We start from the raw sequence: 27,421 nt of genomic DNA on the forward strand, positions 1-27,421 counted from the left end.
TTTAAATGCACTCATCACAATAATAACATTTATTTTGACTAAAAATGATAATTTTAACATTTATTTCTTTATGTTTGCGGTAAATTTAATAATTGTATTTTTATTCTACCAACACAACAATGCAAATATTAAATACAAGTACATATTTTACACTTTGACTTTGTCAACAAAACACTTACAATTACGTTAAAAACAATAACACTAAAAAACATGATTAATGTATTTTCCTTCTTTTTTTTTTTTGACAGAATAATTTTGATATATTTTTAAGATGAAATGGTAAACAAGGTTATACCATTTTTCTCAAGAGTGGGTTAATCTTGTTCTCTCTTCATCCAAAGGCTCCTCCTTCGACATGTGGTTCGTTTTCTATATCCATAAACCAGTTGGAGTATTCAATTTCAATTACCATACGACGTTTGAGGCATATTTAAAGTTGGACCCCACAGTGACTATTTAGTGGATCTAGTCTTCAACACAAATGATGGTGTACTTGCCTAACAAGAGCTCGATAAGATTGTTCCTCGTGATGGGGATCATCTTTCTTTCGATCATAACGAATCCACGCTTTTTGATCAATTCACGAATTGACTTGAGGTTGGGAAATTCCCAAGTGATGTAAGGCTCACAATTACAGAGTATGTTGATGGTGGCCTTTTTCAACTTGATGAAGACGCCATTGTTGATTTGACGAAGTCTGATGCGATAAATAACTTTGTGTTCCTCTGGGGGCAACCTTGTGAATACCCAAAATTCTGATGACGAAGGCCAATTTAGGCACAGATTCAACATAGGAGCCACCCTCATTCGTGGCATCACGTTGAAGACGAACTTCATCAGCCTCCTTGTTCTGGTATTCCTTCACGTACTTCTCGGCTATCTTGAAAATCGATTCTCTTGGTGAGACGACTATCCTTTGAGGCAGTGATGGCGTTTGCACGTGTGCCTCTGTTTTCTACGAGCATCTTAACGCGCTTCAAAACGATCTCAGAAATGGCCGGAAGCTTCTTGTGTGACATGATGGCTTCGTTGTCCACATTCACTCGAAAAGAAAAGAAATATATATTATTGTATTTTCTTGAATTAATATTTTATATAACACATGGCCTGAAAAGTGCAGGCTTACACCTAAATAACTCTATTTTTATAAATACACCTCATTTTCACTTTGTACCAGCTTTCAAAATACAGGTGTCAAAATTTCTTGATAATCGGTTCCTTAGTTTGTTGTTTATTGTGGCTGTGTTACGCTACTTTTGTTATTTCCAAAAAAATTCGTGTTTAATTTTTACACTGCTTCTTGATGGGAAAACATACTGTTCAAGTAAAGCAAGGGCCATTTCATTTTTCAATATATTGAATATCCTTTTTTTTAAGGTACAGATTTTTTCGGCTTCATTTTTCTAAAATTTTCCGATATTTAGTTTAATGAAATTGTTTGATGAATTAATATTCTCCTTGATTTCTAAAAAGTAAACTTTATAGAAAAATGTTCTCGTATATTTTATATATTAAATTCAATACGCAAAACTTTGTAATTTCAGACTGAAATCCCATTTTTTCCTTCTCTTGTACTCCCTTCCAACACACACATTTTTGGTAACGGCCCTGTCCGCAGCCCCAGACTATGAACAAATTACGAACGTAATCTATAGCAAATGAGCTGTAATTGTTCTTCTGTTAACCGGGAGACCGCGAGAGGAACACTAAACCCTTCTTCAAGGTCCAGATCAAGGTCAGAAGAATGGGTTTCGGCAGTTAAATGAGCCATTGAAGGCTGAAGAGGTAAGGTGGCCATTAATAGCCCTGCTCGGGAATTTGACATCAACCAGAAAACAATGCACAGCTCGGTGAAACAAGACTCAAACATTAATGCCTACAAAAGAACCCCTCACTAGGGTTTAAAGCCTTTGTGCTAAATAAAGTGTGAAGCCGGTACAAAATCCTTCTAAACAAGTAAAAAAACTTATTGGCATCATTTCAGATCCCTTTAAACCAGGGGTTCTCAAGCTTTTTCCGGCAGGTTTCCCCCTGGCTTCCATATAAACTTCTAGCCCCCCCCCATAAACACATTTCTTCAAAAATGAAAACAACACAGTAATCATATAGACACAAAATATATTTTTTTGAAAAATAGGTTTTCACAATTCTCGCTTATAGGGTTGGTGTACATGGTGTAGGGATATTATTTTCTCCACAGCAGGTTGAAACTCACTAAGAAGAAGACATATTCTAAATTTGTTCCTTTGCTTTGAAAGAACAAGACAACTACAATAAAGGCCCGTTCTACCAAATAGGATTTTGGAATAGCAATAAAATATATCTTCACCTTGTTCGATAATATTGGATAAAGGTCAGAGATTCTTTTTTGTAGCCAAAAATAGGCAAAGTAATTGAATGATTTTCATTACCCCTAATGATTATGCAACTGTATATTATAAATTGAAAGATGTATACATATAAATGAATTTTAATGATGTAATAAAAAGTATTTAAGAAAATTTCTAATATGATGGATGGCACTGGTGTTTTCTGACTAGTTCAATCACTGTATGATCGAGGCTGCTTAGAAGTAGTCTCAAATCTTCCCTTTTTACAATTTGTTGGTAATTTTTTTACTTTTTAAGAGGTTTAGAAACTGCACTAAATCCCCTTACAGTCATGTAAGAGGATGGGAAAGCAAGGAAATAAAGTTTAATTCCCCTCACAAGTTCGGATATCTTTGAGGAATTTATTTCTGGAACCAAAAATCATGGTATGATTTATTGAAAAGAGGCTTCAATTCAAAATCGTTTTTACAGCAACTACATCTTCTTGAATTAAAAAATTAGTGTCACTTGAACAAATATCAATAAATGGATTTTGCACCAAGTCTGGTATTTCCATATTTATGATATCTTGGTATCTTTCCATCATGTCGTTCTGCAGATATTTCAAATGATAACTACAAATCAAGAGATCATCATTAATAGAAGTGCCATCAGTTAGTTGTTTAAGACTTGGAAAATGATTAATATCCTGAAGACTAATGTTTTCTCGGAAGAAACACAGCTTTACTATAAAAGTACAAATTTTAGATTTTACCTTAATTACACAAATATCATCTCCTTTTAATTGCAAATTTAAATAATTAAATTTACAGAATAAATCAATTAAATATGCAATATCTGTTTTGCATACCAAGAGACCACCACTCAAATCACTGCATTTCTTTGTTGGTAAATATTGCACGATTGTGTCAAAAGCAGAATAAAACTTTTTTAAACAGTTTCCTATAGATAACCATCTAAGTTCATCATGTAGAAGAAGACGGTCAAATTCTTCATTATAAACACCACACAATTGACAAAATATCTGAGAATTTAGGGGTTGGCTTGATCTTGTTTACCGATTCAACAACAATACTGAGAGAATTATGTAGACGACAACTCAATCTTTTGGGAACCAAATGCTGCCGATGAATTACACAATGTATAGTAAAAACACCAGGACTGCCTTTTTTAAATAAGGATGAAACCCCTTATGTTTTCCTGTTAATGATGGAATACCATCTGTAACACACGCAATAATGTTTTTCATAGGTATGTCATTTTCTTTAAAAAATTGTTCAAAAAATATACAGCCCTCGAGTGTCTCAATAGAATTCCTTAGCAAACAGTAATTCTTGCATTACTTTATTGTTTTTAATAAAACGACTATACCCTAAGAGCAGTGCTTCATTGCTCAAACGATACGTGATTAAAACAGATAGAGAATATATTTGTTTCAATTAAAGAGCTATCTCAATGATCATGTACAAAATTTCATAATTTTAAAGATATCGATATCGGCCCCCCCCCTCTATCAAGGGGAAATTCTTACCGCCCCATTTTTCTCCTCAAAGCCCCTTAGGGGGCGGTAAGGACCACTTTGCCCAATACTGCTCTAGACTTTGATATTTTTGAACACCAGAAGGGGAAGCTTTCAGGAATCCGATACATAGAAAAGAAGCAACTGTTTCCATCGTCATCACTGGTCGACCTTACCTAGAGACAATCTTTGTAAAGAAATGCTGTGTAAAGTTTCGCACCAGGCTAAAACTGTTCATTTAGGCAATAGACGGATATATTGATTGAAAATGTAAATAAGGTGATCCTTGATTACATTTCCTTAATTTGTTAATATTTTTCGAAATATACCAATTTTTGTAATTTTCAAAAAGAGTTGCATTTTAGACGCATGAGCGTGAATTGAAGTCGCATTTATAATTAAAGAAATAAATATTTGATGTCTTGCCAATTTTATAAGTTGTCATTAACCAGTAAAATAATGGTGTATAGTTTTTATAGTAGATTTATTTAAACAGTTATATGGAGGCTGTTAAGATCAAGTTAGTGCATTTTTCAAAAATCTCTAATTAGTCACTCAGGCCAAATTTTTGGGCGGATTTACTAAAAATTGTTTTTAATTGTAAATATAAATATAGAAAAATATCTCTATTTTATAAACCCACCTCCTGTATCAATCACTGATTGGATTCAAGCCAAAAGGAGCAGCAGGACTTGACAATATAGTTCATTGGCATCATGGTCATTGTATCCTTGATAGAAGCAATCAGGGAGTCCTTAATGACATGTTATATTCGATTTTTTCTAGATACAACGTAGCCAAAAAAAAATAATTCATCTGATTACGATACGCACTGCAATTTTTCATAATAATATATATTTTTATATTCGTACGAATATTTAAATTTATTATTCCATTACCATGTAAAAGAAAGTTATTAAATAATGATTATGTACATTATATAATATTCTTTGAAATACTTTGAATAAAAATGTAAGTTACGTTTTTCACACATAAACTTACTTTTTACAGCACAAATTTTACATCTTTTACGCTTGTCACCTTCATATACAAGATCAAACGGCCAATTTGATTATATCTGTTTCAGTACTATTTCAATCTATTTTCAAAACTCCGTAGACATTTTTTTTAGTATCATCATTCAGAATAGTGTGCCCAAATTTTATAGCCAAATCGAAGAAGTTTTCTTAGTGTTGAGATATTATTCTGTCTATCTATCCATCCAAATGACTGCAGTACATCTTCCCCCTCTAATATTATAATGTGCATTATGTTCAATATTATGAATTTGTATAATATAACTTATAATCACAGTAATGTTGATTTCTACCTCACAAATATGTTCAATCTTTGAAAACTACAAAGAGCAACATATAAGTAAGCAACACATACTTGCAAACAAAGATGTTGGTATAATCTTTTAGAATCTATATTCCTCCAGCGGTGACTTGCCAGAAGGAGTAGGGTTTTTACCCGGAGGGGAGCGGTAATAAAATATATTTCTTTATAGATAATTTTGTTGAGTGTCGTTGGTAGCTCCTTATTTTGAGGGAAAGGGGCTGGAGCCAACCAGAATACCCAAAAGTTTATGAAGCCCCCTTCCCGAATTTGTATCTATATTGTATATAAAATAACCCTATATATATACATAAGTCATCATGTAACGGTGCGGATATTTTATGGAGCTAAGCTCCGCCATACCCCATTTGGTGAGAGCTAGCAACAACGCCCCTAATATGGGTCGTTTTTTCATTTCCTTTTTTGAAAAAGTTCAGCTTTTTAATTATCTATTTTTTAGATTGCTTCTATATTTGGTTAAAAGACGTTTTTTTGTAGAAGTTAATATTTTTTCTATAAAGTTCTTTCTATAGAAAACAATATATTTTGTTATTCTAAAAGGTCCCCATTTCAATTTTTTGTAAAGTTACAATCTATATAATCCCAAAATTCTATTTTTTGTCGTCTAATACTCGATATGGAGGGAGAGGGTAAGGGGGTCGTCACAAACACTCGTAGCACCAGCCTTAATTCAAGTAAGTATTTGTAATTTAGAATATGCATGTTTCATCAAAAAAAATATATCAGTTGCCTCTTCCCTTTACCCTCTTTTACGGTTCCTTTTTCATTAATCAGATGGAGTTGCACTGATGAAGTATAAGTAAAAATTATATTATTATATTTAGTCCATCAGACAGAGAAATCTTCTTTGAAGTACATATACATTATTTATAATTCCTTCTCTTGGAACTCTCTTGGAACAAACTTACATACATTGAGTTATAGAGAAGAATTTAATACGAGCACGCTGTACATTGAATTACGGCGTTTTATAATATATTATATAATTGGCCTTGATACTTAAAAGGTCAAACAACTACTTATATTTAGATAGTTATGACAAATAGTCCAACATATTACCAACATATCTTCTTTATAAATATAACTCTATCTTTATAGGGGTCACAAAATGAAATTTCTAAATGTCACGTGCCTCTACTTTGATGTCAATCTTTGATTCAGTGATGAATTAAAACTCTGAAAATATATCATCAATGTTTGAACTATTGAAGAAACAACTATTTGGGTTATAATCCCCAAAAAATATGTCATAACCCAAAATATAAATGGTGCGTCAACATGAAAACAATGTTCTACAAAAATCAACACACGGGATAAATCCAAATTAATTTTATTACTTCATAAATATATACAGCCCAATATTTCTTACAGAGTAGAGTAGGTTTGCCCGGCGTTACCCGGAACATTAAGAAATTAAAATTAATGAAAAGCTTTTCTGCTTAATATAAAACAAAAAATAAAGACTGTAAAATTGAAAGAATTATTCTTGTTGTATGATGGTGTTGGTATGTGTCATTCCACACTTTTTAAAAGGAGATAGAGTAGGTTTTCCTAGTGTTGTCTGGGACATTAAGAAATTAAAATTAAATCTGAACCTTACTGCTTTTTATTTCAGGAGATTATAAGATTTACAGAAGAAACAATACTCAAGTTGAACTATCGTTTGCTCTTCTTTCATACTATTGTCAAGAATCCCTTATTTTATTATCTCTTCTTTTTTTCTAATTATAATCTCCTTGAAAAAAAAAAAAACTGTACAAAGATACATACCAATATTCTATAAATTTTTGTTAGTAAAAAAATTAGTTTCTAGTAATATGTTATTTAAGGTTTCTATGGCCTTGTAGACCAAAAAATTTATTACTTGAACTATCTCTTGAGCTTTAAGAACCTACATGATAAATTTCAGCAAAATACATTTATTGGTTTGGGCGTGATACCCAGACATACATACACAGACATTCATGTCTAATTTATTGATATTTTTGTCAATTATAGACTTCGTATTCAAATTTGTGGAACAGGTTAAATAGTTTTAACTACCTTTTCTTTGGTAACACTCTTTCAAGTTGTTCTTAAATTAAAAAGTTCACTGCTTTGTTTTATTTCAGTTTTCACAAAGTCGTACGTTTCTCAAGGGAGAACTAAAAAATCAATTAAGTGATAATTCTCGCTAAGTAAACAAGTTATTTATTGTGTACATAATGCAATAAGTCTTATAGTTTATGTAAAACCCCGAGGGGAGACATCTCCCCCACACAAGGATCTTCTCTCTCATGAAGATCCACGATTTATCCAGTCTACAAATTTTATCACCCTGAAAGAAGACTCTATAAAAGAAAATAAATCTTGCTCCAACGATAGTCTAGGGACTATTATCTATCAATCTCCTAATCTGGAGGGTACTTTCGTTGACTAAGTCACACAAGGCGAGCCTGTAACAAAACAAAATCTTAAGAAAGGATATGTTTTCTGGTGAGGATCTTCTTGGAAATTTGAATTTTTTTTCATGAGGAGTGCTATTAGTGGAGGTGCACAAAAATGACCTTATTGAATTCATAACTTGGGGAAGAACTTGCTCCCAGTACTTTTTTGGTATAATTTGTGACTTCAAGCATAAACCAATTGATTTCCAAATTATTCCACTATATCTTTCAATTTTGCTATTTTCTTCAGGATGATACAGTGTAAAGTTGCTAGAGGATACTCCCATACCGCACAGAAGAAACACTTTCTGGTTTTATTTTTATACTAATCTACTGCAACAGAGCTCCCTACACAATGCAGATCTTCAAAATCTTCAGACTTCTTTTTATCTTCCTCCAGTATATCAACAATTTGCTCCGAAGCGGAATAAGCATTGCTATTCTTCTGAGTAATATCAAGAGCCGATGCTTGTCTGTATGCAGTTTCCAGGTTTAATGATGTGTTTTCTAGAAGGGTATGACGTATAGATGTTGACGTAAGATCTGATATAAACGTATCTTGCACATCATCATCTCCACACTCCTTTACAGTACAGGATTTAAACCCATAATCCTTTGGAAGCTTTTCCAATTCTTGAATGAAATCGTCTAACGACTCTCTGTCTTCTGATATCTTGTATTTAGCAGTTATCGAGCAAATATTTCGTTTTGCACTTTGATGTAGACTGCGTCTAATTTTTTTCATAGCTGACTCATAATCCTTACCATTTTGAATGAATTCATGTAACATAGGGCTGACAGACACTATTAGGACCCTTAGTAAAAAGTGAATTTTATCTTTGCAGTCCTCAACATAATTAACATATGTCCTCTTCCAATGCCGCCATTCCTTCATGGCCTCTGGAGAATTAGGATTCAGATCCAATGACCTTGGCCTCCATGTAGCCTCCATATTGCTAGTAGCGTAAATTGTAACGAATAATTACAACAATATCATTCCAAGAATTTTTTACAATATTCCAGAACTAGTTCTTACTTGTGGGGCACTTTATAATAAAGAAGTCACCTATACTCTATTTTGAAAAAAATGATTCTAGCTAGTTTTTATATGATTGTTTCCATATGCAGTAAAAGTATAGGAGATACACTTATTTCTTGGCTGACGATTGAAATTTTAAAATAGAAAACATTTTTAAGAGACAAAGTCTATTTTCATGCGGATTACTGTGTTTTTTTACAAAATAATATTTTTTTTATATGGGATTATCAAATACCGAGAAAATTTAGAAAAAATATTTATTGAAAGAGTTTATATGAAAAAAAATGCATTAGTCTTTTAGGCCGGAAGAATTTAATCTCAGAATATAAAATTTGTTGGGCTTATGAAATTGCAAGAGGTTTTATTTGAGTTATAGTGAGAAAATTTAAGTATTTGGTATTCTTTCATTTGTCGATCGGTTATTATAATACAAACAACAACAATAAACTTTTAAAAAAAAAAAAAAAAAACAATATAACCTTTTTTTTATGCAAAATTAATCTGACAAATATTTTAGCTATATAAAATTCATTTTAATATGTGGAAATACTTGTTTCATTATATTTCATTTAAAAAAATTTATTTATTTTTAATTGATTAGATGGAGTTGCACTGATGAAATATCATTGAATACTATATTAATACTACTATTAAATCATAACCATTTATATTTTATTTAGATATATGGTCCGTCAACATAAAAGCAAGTTAAAATATTGTCATCATATTCGTACTAAGGATTCAGATAATGCCTCCCATTCCTGCTCAATGCTGGCTTTAATAGATTCAATTTTTGGATGTTGTATTGCTCCTACCTTCTATATTAAGCTGCATCCCCTCTTGAGTTTGTCTTCCAGTATGTGGAGGAGCTTTGTCATGCTGAAAAATAAGCTGCTTTTTTTGGACTTCCGGGATTTATACCAAGGAATGACAACAGTCTCCAAAATTTGAAATATGTAGCGTTCTTGGTTCATTCCAACACCATTTTGAAAAAAAAAAATTACTGCACAAGTTTGAAACCTTGACTTGTCATTCCGCCCCATACTATCAAGAAAACTGCAAATTTGAGACTTGTAGGCTGCTCTTAGATCTGATTGAATCTCATTAAATGGACTATCTATGATTTCGTCATTTTCACGGTCGATCTTGGCATTCAGTTCAAAATAAATTATCGTCCAAGAAGATAATTTCCGTGTGTCACGTAAGACTTTCAAATAAAATTCGACTTAACTCCAAACAGAGCGCTACCGTAGCCTTAGTTATGAATAGCCGTGGCTGAAGCTTTATGAATCGCATTTTGAGATCCTCATGGACTGTCCAGAGTACAGAGCTACGTTAAATACTATTTTTGATGCCAATTTATTAGTTGATCTTATTAGGTTCCTATAAATCTTAACACAGATGGCCCCAACAACTATGGGGGTCATTGGAGTCCGAAAATTTGGTGATCGTGGCCGATCAAGATTACTAGTCTCTCCATACTGTTTGATAGCTTTGTGGATGAGTTGGCGGAAAATGTGGCCCCAAGGGGGGGTTCTAAGTTTAATTGGCTTCATTCGTGTTTTATGGAGCTTAATTACAATTTATCTTGGATCTTGACTGAATGAAAATTGATTTTGACTTATCTCTTTATATAGTTGGTGGGAAGAAGGAAACCTCAACCGATTAAAAAAAAATTAGGTGCTACAAAAATAATGAAGAGATGATTTATGGCGGCAAAATGAACTTTGTCAATGCAGATATGAATGACCTTGTTTACAACAGATTTTGTGCCAGATATCTGCCCCATTAAGCTCAAGTGATGTATGGGGTCTTTTTTGGACAGAAATCATGCTTATTGCTTCGAGTAAAACGAGAATAACGTCCTTGTGAAAGTTTACTATTATCGAATCAAATATAAGTTGTTTCTGATGTGTTAGCAAGGGCACCTTTACTCCAATTCGAACATAAGATATCTCATTTGAAAGCTACGATACAAATTAATTCAGTGGTACATACTACTTTTATAATTCTTTAAATTTAAAAAAGCAAAGATAAATATGTTCCATCCTGTACTCAATCCAAGAACGAATTTATGTTTTCGGTTCGGTCCTATGTTATAATTTCTTTAAAAAATTTCAAATTAATATAACAGCTACTCGTTTAAAGTGGTTTTTTATGACTGGAAGGTTACATTACCATCCACTTATTAAAGGAGATTGGAGCCACATGTGCTTCTTATAGCAACCAGAAGTCCAAAGCACAATATGGTAGACCCTCGAGCAATCATTAAATATATGCTTCTAAGTTCCGATTCCTGAGCTGTAAAAGGAGCGCTTCCTCTTCTCTTCAACTTCCACAGATTTATTTGTGAAAATGGATGAGGTCATCGCACGATAGCAGAGCCATTTTTCTAGGGAAGCCGTGAAGGGTTTTTTAAAATTGAACCGAGAGTTCATCAGAAACCTCCTTCACTTGTATGAGCTGATGTTCATAGTTTTGAAGTACACATGCCATCCTCAATAATTACCCTTTTTATATTTGCTATAGACCGAATTTTAAAATAGACCGTTCCCAGCCTTTCTTTTTAGGACCGATATGAAACAAATTCTACTTTGGGACCGATGTAGACTGAACTTAATTCGATCCAATAAAAATTATTACGGTCTCAAACAGGTCTAGGGTTTTCAAAATCCTTATGATATTCCCAAATACGCCTCAGTTCTCAGGTTGTACAGTACTGGGGCCCAAGGCATTTTAAAATCCACCACCGCCACATTTCCAAGAACAAAGGAACCCTTCTCATAAACTATAATACCCCCTGCCCCATGGTTTGTGCAATGCCATATTCGCTTTATATCTTCATAATTAACGTTTTAATATCCACAACGGAAAACTTTGTAAGCTTTTAGGTAGTCCAACATAAAGAATGATAAATTAAAAAAAAAAAAAAATTAAAGAAGGGAGTCAGCTCAGAGTCTTATATTTGGATTTAAAAAAATTATGTAAATATTATTACATTATGGGGCTGGTTTATATTTTGTGAAACTGCAAGGGTTCTTTGGTGCCCAGGGAAGGTGCAGCAGATAAAATTAACTGCCTTGGGGACCAGCAGTTCACCTACACAGACCGTCAGCTAGGGTATATTATAGCATATTAGAAGGGTTCTATCATGCCATGTTTCTTCATCATTCAATAGTTTTCTTCCGAATATAACACTAGTTGTGACGAAATTGCACACGATAATATTGTCTTGCGAAGAAATTACTAACAATGATATTGCTTACATAATCATTGGATCTCAATGATTTTACTCCCAACTTCCTCTCAAGGCTCTTGGTGTCATCTTTTAGCTTTTAATTATACATGTGGAAGAGGGGACAATGTGGGAGATCTCTTTATAACTCATTCCCGCGACAATAGCATTGCGATAGGATATCTTTGGTCCTTAACCTGATTAAGAAATTAATTTGGCAAGAATAGGTTTTTTTTCCAGTTGAACCTAAAGAAAAAATTGGCCAAAAAATTAATTAGTTTTATTCACGATTCACTGGGACACACTGTAGATAATTATTAGCTAATATGGGTAAATTAAATTCCCATTTGTATCTGCTGAAATGATAACAGTTTTATTAAAACGATTATTTATCTAATTGTTTAATGTGCCTTATAACTAAAATGACTTTGTTTAACTAACAATTACAATGATGGATATCATTGCCACTCAAGCATACATCTAATTTAAGTAGTATGTTTGCTTATGAATATTTTTTTCTACATGATGAAAACTTATTTTTGTTTTTCCTTATTAATCTCTTTTCATGCTTGTGAAAATTACGTTAACAGATACGTTTTTCAAAAGCGTCTATGAAGGATATCACGTAATAACAATATTATTCATATTCATAGTAAAGATTTGGTTAGTCATTATCCTAATTATTGGAGCATTCATTTATTCCTTCGTCTCTTTGATTTGTAATCGAACGAAACATGTTAGTATTTTTGAATAGAGTATACCGTGGATTAATAAACCAAAAGGGCAAGAAGTGTCAAGTTTTAAACATCTTTATTTTTTATTTATACGTGGTTAGGCAGCAAAACGTGGACTCTCGAGCCTCCTACCCTTCAGGGTCTCTGTCAAAAGATGTTGTAAGGTCCTTGTGTATGAGGAAAATCCCAAGTCACCATTCACAGCCTACTGATGGTCCAAGCAGCCATTTATAAGTCGTCGGCGAGGTATTCATTGATTTCGGGAGTCCTCCTTCATCTTCTTTTCCAAGCTGGAAAATAACTCTGGATCCCTTTTAAATTGTGCTTTCCATTTTTGGCTTTCCTGGAGTGGTCTTTTCCATCATTCTTCATCTTGGCCACATTGAAAAACATACTCCAAGATCACCTTGTTGCCTCAACTTTAGCATCTAGGAAATCTAGAATTTTTGCTCACTCATGATGACGAGATGATGAACTATTTATGTTAGTTTTTTTATGTATACAGGAGTATTTGAACCAGAATGCCAAAATATAATAACTAAACCTTCCTATATTCATGATAAATTAACATTAATTAAGAGGTCATATTTTACTGCCCAACCATGTACAAAAATGAGTTGATCGCAGGATTAATTAACAGAAATAATTGTAACAAAAAAATAACTAAAGACTATTTGATATTTAATTACTTTTTTAATAGAACTGCCGTGTGTATCTATTACTTGTTAACTCTTTTGTTAATTAACAAATTATATATTGCTGAATTTTAAAACTCAAAGGTGGTATATATATTGATGACAATCGTCAGGAATCATTCATTTTCTTACGTTAAAATCATTTAACAGGAAGCCGATATTAACAAAAGTCTTAACTCAGTAATACAATATTTATCACTCCCGCCATCTCCTCATGCTCATACAAAAATCTCATCACTAGTTATGAGCTCCTTTAAATAATGAATTTGATCTAAAATCACCTTGAATACCGTTGCTTTTTTAATTTTGTGGGTTGTATCCCACTCATATCATCTTATTATGAAAAAAAATATAAATTTGAACAAGATGAAATAAATACATTGTAGTGGGGGCTGGACGTAATTTTATTAGAAATTAAAATAGAATCTGTGAAGCTTTCAGAATCAGGTTTCATTTTTTTGATTTGATAACTAGTTGAAGAGAATATGTCATTTAAAAAAAATCCATTTTGGGCACGGATAGCATATGAACCATGTATATATTTGAATAATTTTATGATCCTAATTTTTACGAGGAAATGGATTTTACTCAAATTTATTAGGTGGTATTATCAAAAAATGTACATTTCGATAAATTTTTGATTAGCGATATCTTGTAAACCAAAGGAATGACAGGCAAGTATAATACATATTTTTATATCTACCAGTTAGTTAAACAAAACTCATTATTTCTTTTTATTTTTGTGAAAAAAAAAACCATTACTTTAGTTTTTGACAGTAATTTTTTTTAAGTTTATAAGCTTTGGTGTTTTTTTTTAAACTTTAACTATGTAAAGATAGAACATTTATATATCTTTTAAAAAATTGTAAAGTGAAAAATTTATGAAATTAAAAGTAATAATATAATTTATCAAAATCATTACATCATTCATATATTTTTTTCTTTTTTTACATTTGTTATATATTATTTTAGAAGGGTATGGTCAATGAAACTTTTTGGTCTTAATTTACAATTTAAGGTTTTATTTAGAAAGAAAATGAAAATAGATTGAATATTTTGTAAATATTTGAATAACACAATCGTATTGTACTAGAGTGTATATTTAACTAGATATTCCAATAATAATAGATGTAATTATTAGTGCTGTATCATTGTTCGGTTTTGTACGTTTTTACCCTCGGTGCAGTACATATCCGAGTGTATATGTATCATCAAATATTTAATATTTTGATATTACAAAATTTTCGTTATTAATATATATTTTTTTAAATCTTTATTTGGTTTATATATTATACAAACCACACCTACATAAATAAACCGGAGCAATTACGTTGTTTACTATTTTGTACAAACTCAAAATTATATTTTGCGTCATAGATATATATTGCGCCTTAAGCAATTAGACAAGTACTATAAAAAAGTTATTTGGTTGTTTGTTTTTAATTATGTCCAAGTAATCTGGATTTTTTCAAAAGACGCATCATCGACCAACAAGCGTTAGGGATAAAATTTGATATGGAGTTGAATAAATGTTACTTACAAGTTTGCAGTTTGGGGTCACTTTGTAATTTCCTTATAAAGATGGTAAAAATGGGTAAAAATCTGTATAATTATAAAATACGCATCATATGTAAAAACCAAGTAAAGTGAATACTTTTGATAAATACAACGTACTATAACATATTATGCAATCCAAATATAGTTCTTATATAAATATAACCAAAGTAAAGAACATGAAAACGAATATTTTTTAGTTAATAAGTGTAGTTAAAGGAAATCCATTATTTTTCAAATAGATGGCTGTATCAATGTGTATTTTTTTTCGTATAATTACGATTTGCTAACACTTGACGGAGTTGGAGAAATAAGATTTCGTATTAAAAGTACTGTTTTAAAGCTTATTGATTGTTTGACTCAGTAGCGTTTGAGAGTGCATCAACGATGGACATCAATAAAAAAACGCACCAAATTTCACAACTTTTTTACGTAAGCCAGACTACTAAATATAAAAATAATGTTTATCGTAATTATAATGTAACAGCCACTTATGCGGTATTTTATGTTCGTCGTTGATTCCATTTTGGTGATTTTTGTTTCAAAGATGCACAACGCTCTGAAATGTCTTCGTCAAAAATGCGGATAAAATATTGAAAATGGTTTACTCCTACACTAATGTAAGTTTTATCTGTGTGCAAAGTGAAAAACATTGATGGGGAAAAAGTCCATGAAAAAGTATTTATTTTTTTTACTATAAAAAAAGAAATTATTTAATATGTTATCCAAATAATCATGAGGAAATACATTTATAACTATATTGAAACTAAACTATCATTATAATTAGTCATAAACTTCGCTTAGGGATGATAAATTCAAAAATTGTTAGTTACTATATAATGAAAGAGCTGAAGATTTCTTAATTATTTAGAGCATAAGTAAAAGACAATATTGTTACTATGCTTCTAAATTAATTATTACACTTCTCATTAATGATACTAACTTATATTCTATTTTTAGTGAATTTAATTAAGTGTTTGCTTAAAGGTAGTTCATTTTGATTTTTTGGATTCTTTTTTTGGTCAATGTAATGACTGAGGCCTACAATAGTAGACAAAAAATAATAATATAGTAGCTACTATTTTATATAATGTACGCCGTCTCATCGAACCCCAAACTTTTGTTGTTAAGATTATTTTAAAATAAACATTTGTTTTCCTGTCGATATCTTATATTTTCATAAATATATTACTAGTAAAAATGAATTTAATAGTTAAAAAATCACTACAAAATTGAAATGACGTAATCATTGTATTTAGTCAACAGTTTTTCATCTAATTAAATAGGTTTTACTTAAAGTTTTTTTATTCAGTTAACTAACCGTGTTATAAAATGGATTTTCACTGACGGTGGTTTTTTTTATAAGGTTCTTAGTTATATTGTACATAATGCACATATGGAATTAAACCAATATTTAATGTTAGAAATAATTGTATTAGTAAAAACATAAATAAGCACTATAGCTTAAAATTAAACTATCTAATCAAGATCTAACCACAATATAAGTATTGACTAACTAATTAATAATAACAACGATATAATTATGAAAAACTGGTGAAAAAATTCTCAATTTAAAACGTTGATCTCTTCATAAAATGTTCATACCTTGGGACGATCATCTTCAACGTGGAACTTTATCAGAGAGACTCAGAAATACGAAACCGAATCACCTGAAGGGGGTGGACACAAGAGCTTCCTGTGAAATTTCGAATTTTGAGATAAAAGACAGAATATCTCACTGAGGCAGATACAATTATTTACCTTAAATCTAACCAGCAAATATTTTCATTCTTATTAATGATATATTCTTATGTACAATATATATATTTTTCTAATAAATTTACCTTTTAGAGTCGATTATTGAAGGGAACACGAAATTATCCGCTGAAAAAAGGGTCAGATATCTTAATTTTTTCTTTGAAATAAACAATAATTATTTAAAAAATAATAAGATTATATTTGTTCTACATAAAATACATACTGTACGCTTTATCTTTGCCCCCAAGTAATATTTTAAGCATAATTTCCTAATATTTGCCTTTTTTTCTAAATTATAATCCTTATAATTATCATTCAAAATTAACGTATAAAAAAATAATGTAGTTTCAATTAATAATACCTCCTTTGTCAAGTTGTGCGCAATAATTCGCATTTAATAGATGAAATCATTATTAATATGCTCATTTATATGAACATAATTAATAACAATAAAAAATGTTAGCAAGGCTATTTATATAGCGTTCAAAGATGAAACAAAATAGATTCTTTTTTGAGATATACAGGGTGTGCAAGTCGTCTCTGCTCTCAATTTTGGCGCACTCTTTTGGGCAAACGTAGACAATTAAGCAGCTAATTGTTTTTGTTAGATAGATTGTTCAAACTTGCACTAGTTGGACAAAAATTGAATCAATTAACTAATTCGTTGTTTCAAATATTTGGAAAATCCAAATCGGGAGCGACAACATAACAATTGATCGAATTATGGCAAACAGTGAGACGTTTGAACCCAAGGTAAGGAAGGAATTTAAGACCTTTAAAGGACTCGGGCCTCTGCGATACCTGGAAAAAAGTCTCAATTGCCAAATTATTGTTCTGACGACATTATCTCGCCGGAATTTTTGCTCCCCCCAACTCATCAGATCTGAATCTGATGGATTTTTTTTTGTGTAGGGAATATTTGAACGGCAAACCAACCGAAGTACCAAAAACGAACGTATCAGTCGGATAAAGAAGGAAGTCAATGATTTTCTAGGGGACCAAATGGCGAAGGCCTGCTGGCGCTTTAGCCTTCGTATGAAGACTGTAATTGAGGGTGGAATTAATTGTAGTGAATAAAATAAATCAGAATCCGTGAAGCTTTTTGAATTTTACGTTATTTTTAAATCCGATAATGGCTTGGAGTAAAAATTGCGTTTAAAAAAAATCATTTTCTGGCAAAGATAGCTTGTGCACTCTGTTGATTCGAAGAAATATGTATTTGATTACTTACCGATTTTAAAAATTTACCACGGATAAATATTTTCGATGGAAGGGAGGCCGAGAGACTGGCTATGCTACTGTATGACCTTCATGTGCTTCTTTTTGAGACACTTTTTTGTCACTTTGAGCGTATGTTTTGGATAATTGTCGTGCTAGATGACCTTTGTCACGACCAATTGTAGTGCCGTACCCTGAGGGAAAAATGATGTCATCTAAAAAAAATTTCAATGCAGAGAAGCCGCTCTTTCTCCTTTGCAAAAGAAAACCTTAATGCTTAACGATGGAGATGGTATTTTTGTGTTTTAATCGGGCATTTTTATGCATTTATACACTTTTTTTCTGTTCATATTATGTCACTTACTATCAAATAAACTTATTGTTACAATAATAGTCGGTATTTTCCTTGTCAGTGAGCAAACATAGAAAATCAGCAAGATATCATTTACTTATTCTCTCCACTGCACTGTTCTTATGTATAGGGGTGATCTTATTTAGTGGTACACATTTTATTATTTTCAATCTGGAATGACATTGGTTCAAAATAACGGAGTCAACAACAATACATCATATCTCTGGACCAAGCTAAGACGGTTGGAAAGAGCAAAGAAGTTTCTTAATTTTCTCAAGGCCAGAAAAATTCTAGCAAAATTTTGACCTTTTCAGATAAAAAATGTTCACCATTGATGCCACTGGGAATAAGCAGAACAGCTGTTAAATCAAAACCGATCATCCGGACACCTTCTCAGCTTCAGTGAGATATACTTTCAGAGCTAAAAATCCAGCAGCCAGAAGATCCAAAGTATGCCCTTCTATTTTTGCAGAGAGGAAGTAGCGGCTCAATGCATATGCTTAGTCGAACTCCTAGATAACAAAGTACTACATTGGTAAAAAGGAAATTCGGAACAAATTTGTGTTCACTCATGACGGAGGTCCGGGTCATTGTGCCACTATGAAACAGGCCTTCCTGAGAGACAACTTTCCGGTCTTTTAGAACCTCGACATGTAGCCACCCTTCTTTACAGACGTGAACACCTTGGAATACTATATATAGGCGTGTCTTGGGTAGAGGGTGTGTGATCTTCTCCTCACAGAATTGTACATTATCTAGAGGATTCAATCAAAAAAGGAGTCGACCAAGCTCGAATGTGACTAAAAAGAAAAAGGATTTAAGCCTCATATTTAATAAAAAAAAAAGTACCAAACACTATTATCAGATGATTTTGTGAAATAAATGTCCTCACAAAACCCTTCACAATTTCAAAAATGAAAAATCAATTCTGTATTTTGCAACATGTGACTACAAATTTACACCTTGTCATCTTGATACAATAACTACTGATTTAACTACACAATGTCATGTTTATCATAAGGATCATAAATAAAGAAAAATTTTGGGGGTGACAAGTTATGCAAATGACTGTTACATTGCCTGTAGGAATCAACTTTGGTATACCTAAGGGATATGTATCTTTGATATGCAGTTCTTGAGGGAATAATCTAATTTGAATATGTGTAAAACTAAAGAACATAAATTGTATATAGAAAATTATACATTTATCCTATCATTGTTAGGTTAAATAAATTAAAAATAGGAAACTTTTTTTCTTTTTTTTTCTTTTTAATAATAACAAACACATATTGAAAAACTAGGACTTCAAACGAAAGTTAGAAGGGAAAAAAGAACAATTATGATAATAGTTATGGAGTGTGTAGTAAAAAAATTCGTCAATTGCACATGCAAATAATGATAATAATAAAAAAGTTGCATTCTGTAAAATTTATTTTAATATTACATAATATACTTTATAGTGTTAGAGAAGCCATTTGACAAAATGTAATAATTATTTTAAGCCAAACTTTAGAAGGATTACGTCATAATAACACAAAGGTATTATTGTTTAAATAACTCATTATCATCATAGTAAAGAGTGGGACAATTTTTATTAATAGTAAATAAGGTGAATAAGGGGGGGGGGAATTTCCTATAAAATAATTGAAAATAATAATCGAATTAATCTATAAGCGCAGAATCTAAAACTGATTTGATTTTCTCCCAGTCATTTGAATTCTACAATATCCGGGATTAAAGTAATTTTGTATTATCATCGTTCAGATTCCTTTTTTACCCTTAAAACAATCTGCAAATTAAAAGTACGATTAATAAAAGTTATGTCAAAGTGTTTTTATTGATTCTGTATCTCGCTCTGAACTCTATATATTTCTAATTTTATGCAGAAAAATGATGAGAAACGACACTTTTCTTTAGACCCTTATAAACTTATTCATAATACATAGTCATGAGGAATATCAATGTATAATGAAAAAAAAGATATCTTTTAAAAAAATGCATCTCTTTTTGTATTTTTTAAGTGATCCTATTTTTATTGGGGGTCAACATTAACTTCATATTTTTTCTGACTTCAATTCAAATTCCATGACGTCATGCCCTGTAAAATAAATATCGATTTTTATTTTCTGGATACATTTTCGAATAGACAATCCATACCTGAAAATAAACTTTGAGGGGCAGGGAATCGATCTTGTTTTAACATAAAATCAATTATTGGCAAAAAACTTCACAGCCCAGGAATCTGGTCTGATCAGAATAATATATAAGCATACGTACGTAACTTAAAATTGTAAAGAACAAGTTTGTATATGTCTCTATTTTCGAAATAAATATTTTTTTACCATTTTTTTTCTAAGCAAGACGTACATCAGGCACAATCATAAATTTTTTAAATACTATGTAGGATATAATGATAGAAAATACAATGATATTATTAATTATATTTTTTCTTGTTAAAAGGAAACAACTCTAATGAGAAAATACATTTTATATACTGTGAAATAAAATGTTTAATCGATTATCTTCCTCCTCTAATGATGTACATACATATATATTAAGTAAGTTGAACAAGAATTCAACATCACATATTGGTTTTTAAAATGGAGGAGCAATAATCATTCCAGTTTCGTCCCTTCGCTCTTAATTAGTCTTTGGTTTTATCGTTCCACATTCGTTAGTTCAATTTCTCAACATACAATTTAATGTCTTTTTTGTTAACTTTCTGTCACTTTTATTAAAAATATTAATCACAAGGGGCAAGGGAATAATACGTATATTATGAATGTAGCTAAATACATGCAACCTAACATAAAATTCGTCCAGTACACGTATAATACCAGTTTGTACATTGAAATCTAAACAATTACTAATTCAATAATTAATGAAAGTTAAGTGACGAAATTAATTCACATTTTGAAATATAAAAGCATTCACAACTAATTACAAAAAAAGTATCAGCTCTCTAGGTTACTTACAAGTCTAGAAAAATATCCGAATGTGCATTTGAGGACTCCTAGCAGTTAGACATCCCCAGGATAGCCGTCTACAGAGTTAATAAGTCCGAGACATTGGAAAGAATGAAGAGCTCTGTCAAAAAGGCCAAACTGGTTACAGAGGAGTTAAACAAAAACCTCCCAGGTCAATTCTCTTAAGTTCATGAGGGCCCATACAAGAGATCTCGGGGTTTCTGTCAAACTGTCCAGAAATGTATAAAAAAGTGGGTGGAAAGATCTTTGTGAGAATGGAGAGGCCACTTTTGACACCAGCCATGAAAGACCCCCGTCTCTTCCGCTTCAAGACTTTTTTGAATGACATTTTTTGTCACTGTCCTCAAGCACCAGAACGCTATGACAAAAAAATATATCTCCAGTGGGTGCCAGACCTTCCTCCACCACCTAAAGACCATCATTGCCTCTAGGGGCATCAACATTCATGGCTCAAAAACATCTATATTTATTGTATTAATTTTGTTGAAACTCTATTGTTAATTAATAAATTATATCTTGTTGAATTTGAAATTTACAGTGATCATATTTTACTGAAATACTCGGTGCATTATTCATATTCTCATAATAGCATGTTTTTAGGAGGATCAAATAAAAAAATAGGAGAAAAAAAGTTGTCAAAATATATAGATAGAGCACCAGAAAGTAGTTATTTATATAATGTGTACAAATAAGAAAATGATGCAAATGTAGAAAAATTTATAAACAAGTATTTTATGAACTGATTATTAATTGTGAATTATTATACGGGAGAGGGGGAGAAAATCTTTGAAAATGGTTGAGTGTATCAAAAATAAAAAGACATATCTAAAAAAGAATGGTAATAACGATTAATTAATTATGGACGACGACAAATTGGGTTTTGGGGGGAAAACACATAACCAGACAGGATTCATGAAAACATATTTTCTATAAAACATAATTTTGATTGAATGATGTTAGTAATAGTAGGTGAAATAAAAAGTTCTGAGCGTTTTTCCCTTTATTTTGACAACAAAATTGACATAGTTAGAATTATCTGATTTAGATGGTTCCTAACGGTGTTCTGGCATACTTTCAGTTCCTTAGCAATAGAATGAGTGATCAAACAAAACAAATGTTCCTAATATAAAAATATATATAAAATTGTTTGTTTTTTTACCTGTGGTTGTTGCTTTTTATAGAGTAATAATAGTATGTAATACCAAAAAAAATAACATGTATAACAAGTGGGTCACAATTTCTTAGCTAAACTTGAGAATAGGTCCATTTAAATATTTTAAGAGCCGGATCATGTTTGTAACGTGTAAATAGGGTAATTCCAAGTCAAATAAATCACTCAAAAACAGGAATATATTCGATTTTTTTCTCAAATTCTGCACTTATTTGCACTCAAAATCCAAAATTTCAGCCTTTGTCTTCTGATTCAGGATTTAGAAGCTGCACTTAAGTCAGCGGCTTTGTTCAATTGCTGTATTTTGAATGTTTATGAAGATATGGATCTACTTTAAAAGATAATTATTTGTTTACTATATAAGCCAGCATAATGAGTTCTTACCCATAAGGTCACGAGATCAATATTTTAATCTCAAAAAGATCAATTATTTCCGTTTTCAATTTTACTCAAATTTCAACAAGTTAATTTGTAATATATCATCATACAATAAGTTTTTAGAGATGCATTCGATTCCACATAATGATGAAAATTTTTGCGTAAGTAGAGTAAATTTCTAAATATAAATATTTAATATTATTCTTGTACTCGAGTTTTTGCAATATATATGCTTGACTTTTTTCATGTATTAATTAAGTGGAATCAAATGCATCCCTAAAAACTAATTGTTTATGTTTAATGCTTATGATATATTACAAAATTAACAATGAGCGCGTTTCTTTTTGAATATACTAAGCCGAGTCTTTATCCGTTATGATTTGTAACTTTATCAATCTATAATTCTTTTTTTTTTTATGACGATCAATTTTGGCTACTTTTAGTACAAGTCACGATGCTTCCAAATAGTTAATAAGAAAATTTTGGTCATAAAAATTGAGATTAGTTCGTCAAAGAATACAATTGTAGTTACTTTTTGGGTTGTCAGGCACATATTCGAAATTATTTTTTTTATAATAAGAAGTTTATTTTTTTTGTGGATGTATCATTTCTTTACTCAACATTTTACATTAAAAGGGTAAAAATGATTAAAAAACTACAATAGAAGACTAAAATTAATTTTAATTACATTGACATTATTTGACAATTATTTTTTTGAATTTCTATCAATAAATTATTATTATACACCATTTGGAGAACCTGCACATTTCAAATTAATCGTCAAACAACAACCCTACAGCCCGGATCTCAATCCATGCGACCGATTTTTCTTCCGTAAGCTGAAGCACTCGATTTCGATAGCTATGAATACCTCACACGCAGCGTTCAGCGGTTGATGAAGTTAGTGAACGAAGGGACCTCTTCAGACAGTTGTGGGAGTTGGAGATCCATTGCCACGACGTTATTCGACCTGGAGGAGACTATGTGACATAATGGAGTATATTTTTAAAAAACATTTGAATGTAATTTCTTGTCTTACTAGAGTAGTCTCAACCAATTAAGTTCAACCTAATATGAAGAAAGAAAATAAATTGCAATGTACTCATTATCTTTAATTTTTTGTGGAACATTTTTTTTTTTTTCTTAGACACAGTACATATTCTTGTTCACGTAATTAAACTTCTTCAAAAAAGGAAACAATGAAACAATTATAATTACTTTTCCACAAAAGAACTACATAATTATCGTAATTTGTAATTTGATTTCTCAAAACTCTTGAAAATACATACTAACGAACATTCAAATGACAATTTGTATCACTTAGAATTTTGAATAGTGTTGTGCCGATTTAAGTCGATTCAATAGTGTGAAAAATCACTCTAGCTTGCTTTAGTGCTAACGGACCACATATATTAATACATTTCAATACAAATAGGTGGACGAAATGGAGGATGATCAGTGGATATTGTTTTATAACTACATTATCAGTGATACTAATCGACAATATTTTGGGTATAAAAAAACAAAACCTGAAAATCAACATGATAACCCTGACAATATAAAAAATATGTTGAATATGAGTAGTTTGCCTGTCTTGAAGTTTTAGTAGATCATCTACAGTCAGCTATGGTAAGAAAGGAGGGAAAGAAGGAAATAAACAAGGGCATAGGTCAGAATGAGCACCGACATCGATCCTCCATTCGACTCTAAGTCCAAGAAGGACTTATAATTAAAATTCCACGACAATTCATCAGGGTAACTCTCCGTCTTCTATAAACACACACGAATGCTCAATCATGTTTCGAATATAATTGAATGTACTAGGAAAAGAAGTTCACTCCACAGAAGTTAAATAATATGCAATTACCAAATTAAAAAAAGCGAGTCAGCTAAAAAATACACACGGTTTACAACACTACATATCATATCGTCAATGAATATAATCATTTATCGTGTCGAGCATGCTATAAATTTGTTTAAATTGAAAAATATTTGCATATAAATATTCACACTTTTAATAAAAGATAATGGGTCTGATTTCAATACTCAAAGAATTATAAACAATAAGAAAATAAAGCATAAAAGTATTTTGAAGCAAACATTTTAAAAATTTAATAATTCAATATTATAATTATTTGTTGATGTTTCGAGACTAAAAATTAGACCAACTCAAACAATATTTGTGAAACTATGGGTTTTTTTTATTTGAAAATCTACTCACATTTTCAGTCAAGTTGATTATTTCTTTTGTAGACACAATAATACAAAAAAATACTCGGAAAAAGTTACCTATTTAGGAAAATTGACCTTTCTTGATACCTCTAACACCTAAAAGGCCAGGTCATCATTAATTTAAAAAACCTTAAATTAATCTTTCAAATGATCCCACATTTGTTGGGATCAAGTTTCTCATTGACGGTTGAGATCAGAACTAATTGATTTTGTATTATTAACGAATTCAATATTCAATTAGATGACGTGACTATATGCTACGTCATATTGAAATTTCGTTGAAGTGGTTTAATTATTTTTATACATACATAAGTGTATACTGTTAAGAAAGTAAATGTATTATTTTGGGCATTTAAAAAAATAAATTAGATTAGGAAGTTAAATAAAAAAAAATCCTGATAGATTAGTAATATATAACAAATATTAGATTATTAACCTTAAAATATAAAACTCTTTTAGTCTGAAAAGCTGATATTAATGAAAAATATAACTGTCTGAAAGTTTAGTCAAAAGGAAAACCGGTTAGGTGCTATTAAGTTGACAGTTCTTGGCCCTTGGGCCAGACTCAATTGACAATAAGACCTTAAAAAGGTATTTTTTCCTTAATAAAGAATAAACATCATCCTGATCTCTAGGACAAAACAGAAGTCAAATCTCAACCAATGTGGTATCATTTGAAGTATACATTTAAGTTCTTTTAAATTAATTATAAATTGGTCATGTAGAGTTTAGGTATTTCAAGAAATTGATTTCAAGTGTTTTTCTTCAAAGGTAGTTTATAATATTTTTATTCATTAAAAAAAAAATTAAACATATTTTTTGGAATATTACAGTACAACTTATTGTTAAATAAAAGAAAACATTTCTTTCGTGTCAATAATCCATGTTCCTTTGAAACATGAAATATATGTTAGACTTGGTTGTCAAAATGCAATAAGCTATAATTTTGTGAGTGGTGTATTAAGTCTGATTTATTCACATAGATACCAATTAATTATTCTAACACACTTTCTATTTCTTAATATATTGGTAGAATCTAATAATGAAGATATATGCTTAGTTTACTTCAATAAGAAAGATGCAGACTATCACAAAGAAATAATATTCCTAAACGTACATATATGTATAGCCTGTTGAATAATTATTTTCTAAATTGTGCATGGATTACATTTTTCTTCGTCAACAAACTATCGTTCACTTTTATCAATAAATTATTCATAGTAACCCTTTGAGTGTGTCGAAAATTGTACTTAAAGTAGCAAAAAATGATTGTCACAATAAAAAAATGATAAGTTATTTAAAATTCCATATGTATCCTACATGGAGATGTTATATGTTTATTGTGGAGTAAAGACTTGCCCGTCTTTCATAGTGCATAATTAAATATGAAAAGTAAAGTTAAATTTAATTTTATAATTGAAAAAGGTAATATTTTGAATCATAAAGTTATAAACGATTCAATAAGGGCTGACAAGTAGGGTATAGTGTTATTTGAGGCCTTTTAAACGAGGCTCTTTTCCTCTCATAGGATTTCAACTATTGGGAATCCTTTTTACATATTATTTAGTAGAAATTATTACCATGTTTTTGTAAAACTACTTTTCAAATCTTTTCACTCGTCGGAATCTCAATAAACACTGTAAGAAATAAGAAAATCGGGGAGAGTTTTCCTCTTCATGCTTTTTTTTTTCTTATTAATATTTTTACTAAAATGACAAAATAAGATCTTAAAACGTTGCGCATTGGTCTATTTGATATACGTATAGTGTATTAGGGAACCAAGTCGCCACCTTTTTTTTTATTGTTAAATTTATTTATCTATGATACAACTTTTGGTGCTTTGGTTAAATACATATAAAAGGGGATGGATACCCCCACAGGCTCAGAAAGATCCATTAACCTCCTTCAGATTGATGAGTTTATGGGTCTAGAGCTCTAAAAAGATAAACAGGACACTGAAAAACCCTGTCAAGAGGTCTGTCACAACTCATTCCATGAGTTTTAAAATGAAATAACAGAAATCAACTCCTTAACGAATTAAGGTAAAGAGAAAAAGATTGAGACGATATCGTCAGTCGTCCTAACTGTAACCTTGACTGTGTTGTTATATACTTTGATTTCAGTAATGCCTTCGACAAATCCCTCATGGGGAACTTCTCCTTAAATTATCTAACATTGGTATAAAGGTTGGTTGTTACAGTGGCTTAGTTTCTGGTTGCCGAAGGGATACAGAGTGTAGTGATCCATTCCACTGTTTCTGAGCCTAGTAACGTTACTTCATCTATTCTGCAAGGTAGTGTACTTAGACCCACACTCTTTGACATTTACATTAACGACTTAGTATATAACTTTTCAGAAGAGAACATTTTTCTTATACGTGGATGATACGAAAATCATATATTCTGATTTAAACTCTGTCGACGATTTATATACC

General features: G+C 31.0%; 1 protein-coding gene and 1 pseudogene across 1 annotated transcript; both read right to left on the minus strand.

Moving 5' to 3' along the window:
• Window positions 1–289: 289 nt before the first annotated feature.
• Window positions 290–1,019, minus strand: LOC121117155 (large ribosomal subunit protein uL30-like; annotated as a pseudogene).
• Window positions 1,020–7,959: 6,940 nt separating this feature from the next.
• Window positions 7,960–8,586, minus strand: LOC139905280 (uncharacterized). Its single transcript, XM_071888107.1, has one exon. It carries the CDS (start codon window positions 8,584–8,586, stop codon window positions 7,960–7,962), a length of 627 nt encoding a protein of 208 aa, XP_071744208.1.
• Window positions 8,587–27,421: the final 18,835 nt, after the last annotated feature.

Source organism: Lepeophtheirus salmonis, chromosome 5, assembly GCF_016086655.4.
Source record: "Lepeophtheirus salmonis chromosome 5, UVic_Lsal_1.4, whole genome shotgun sequence".
Classification (NCBI taxonomy): domain Eukaryota; kingdom Metazoa; phylum Arthropoda; class Copepoda; order Siphonostomatoida; family Caligidae; genus Lepeophtheirus; species Lepeophtheirus salmonis.

What these genes read in the sequence shown, in the direction of transcription:
- LOC139905280 (XM_071888107.1), bottom strand. Translation starts at nt 8,586, where the DNA reads ATGGAGGCTACATGGAGGCCAAGGTCATTGGATCTGAATCCTAATTCT.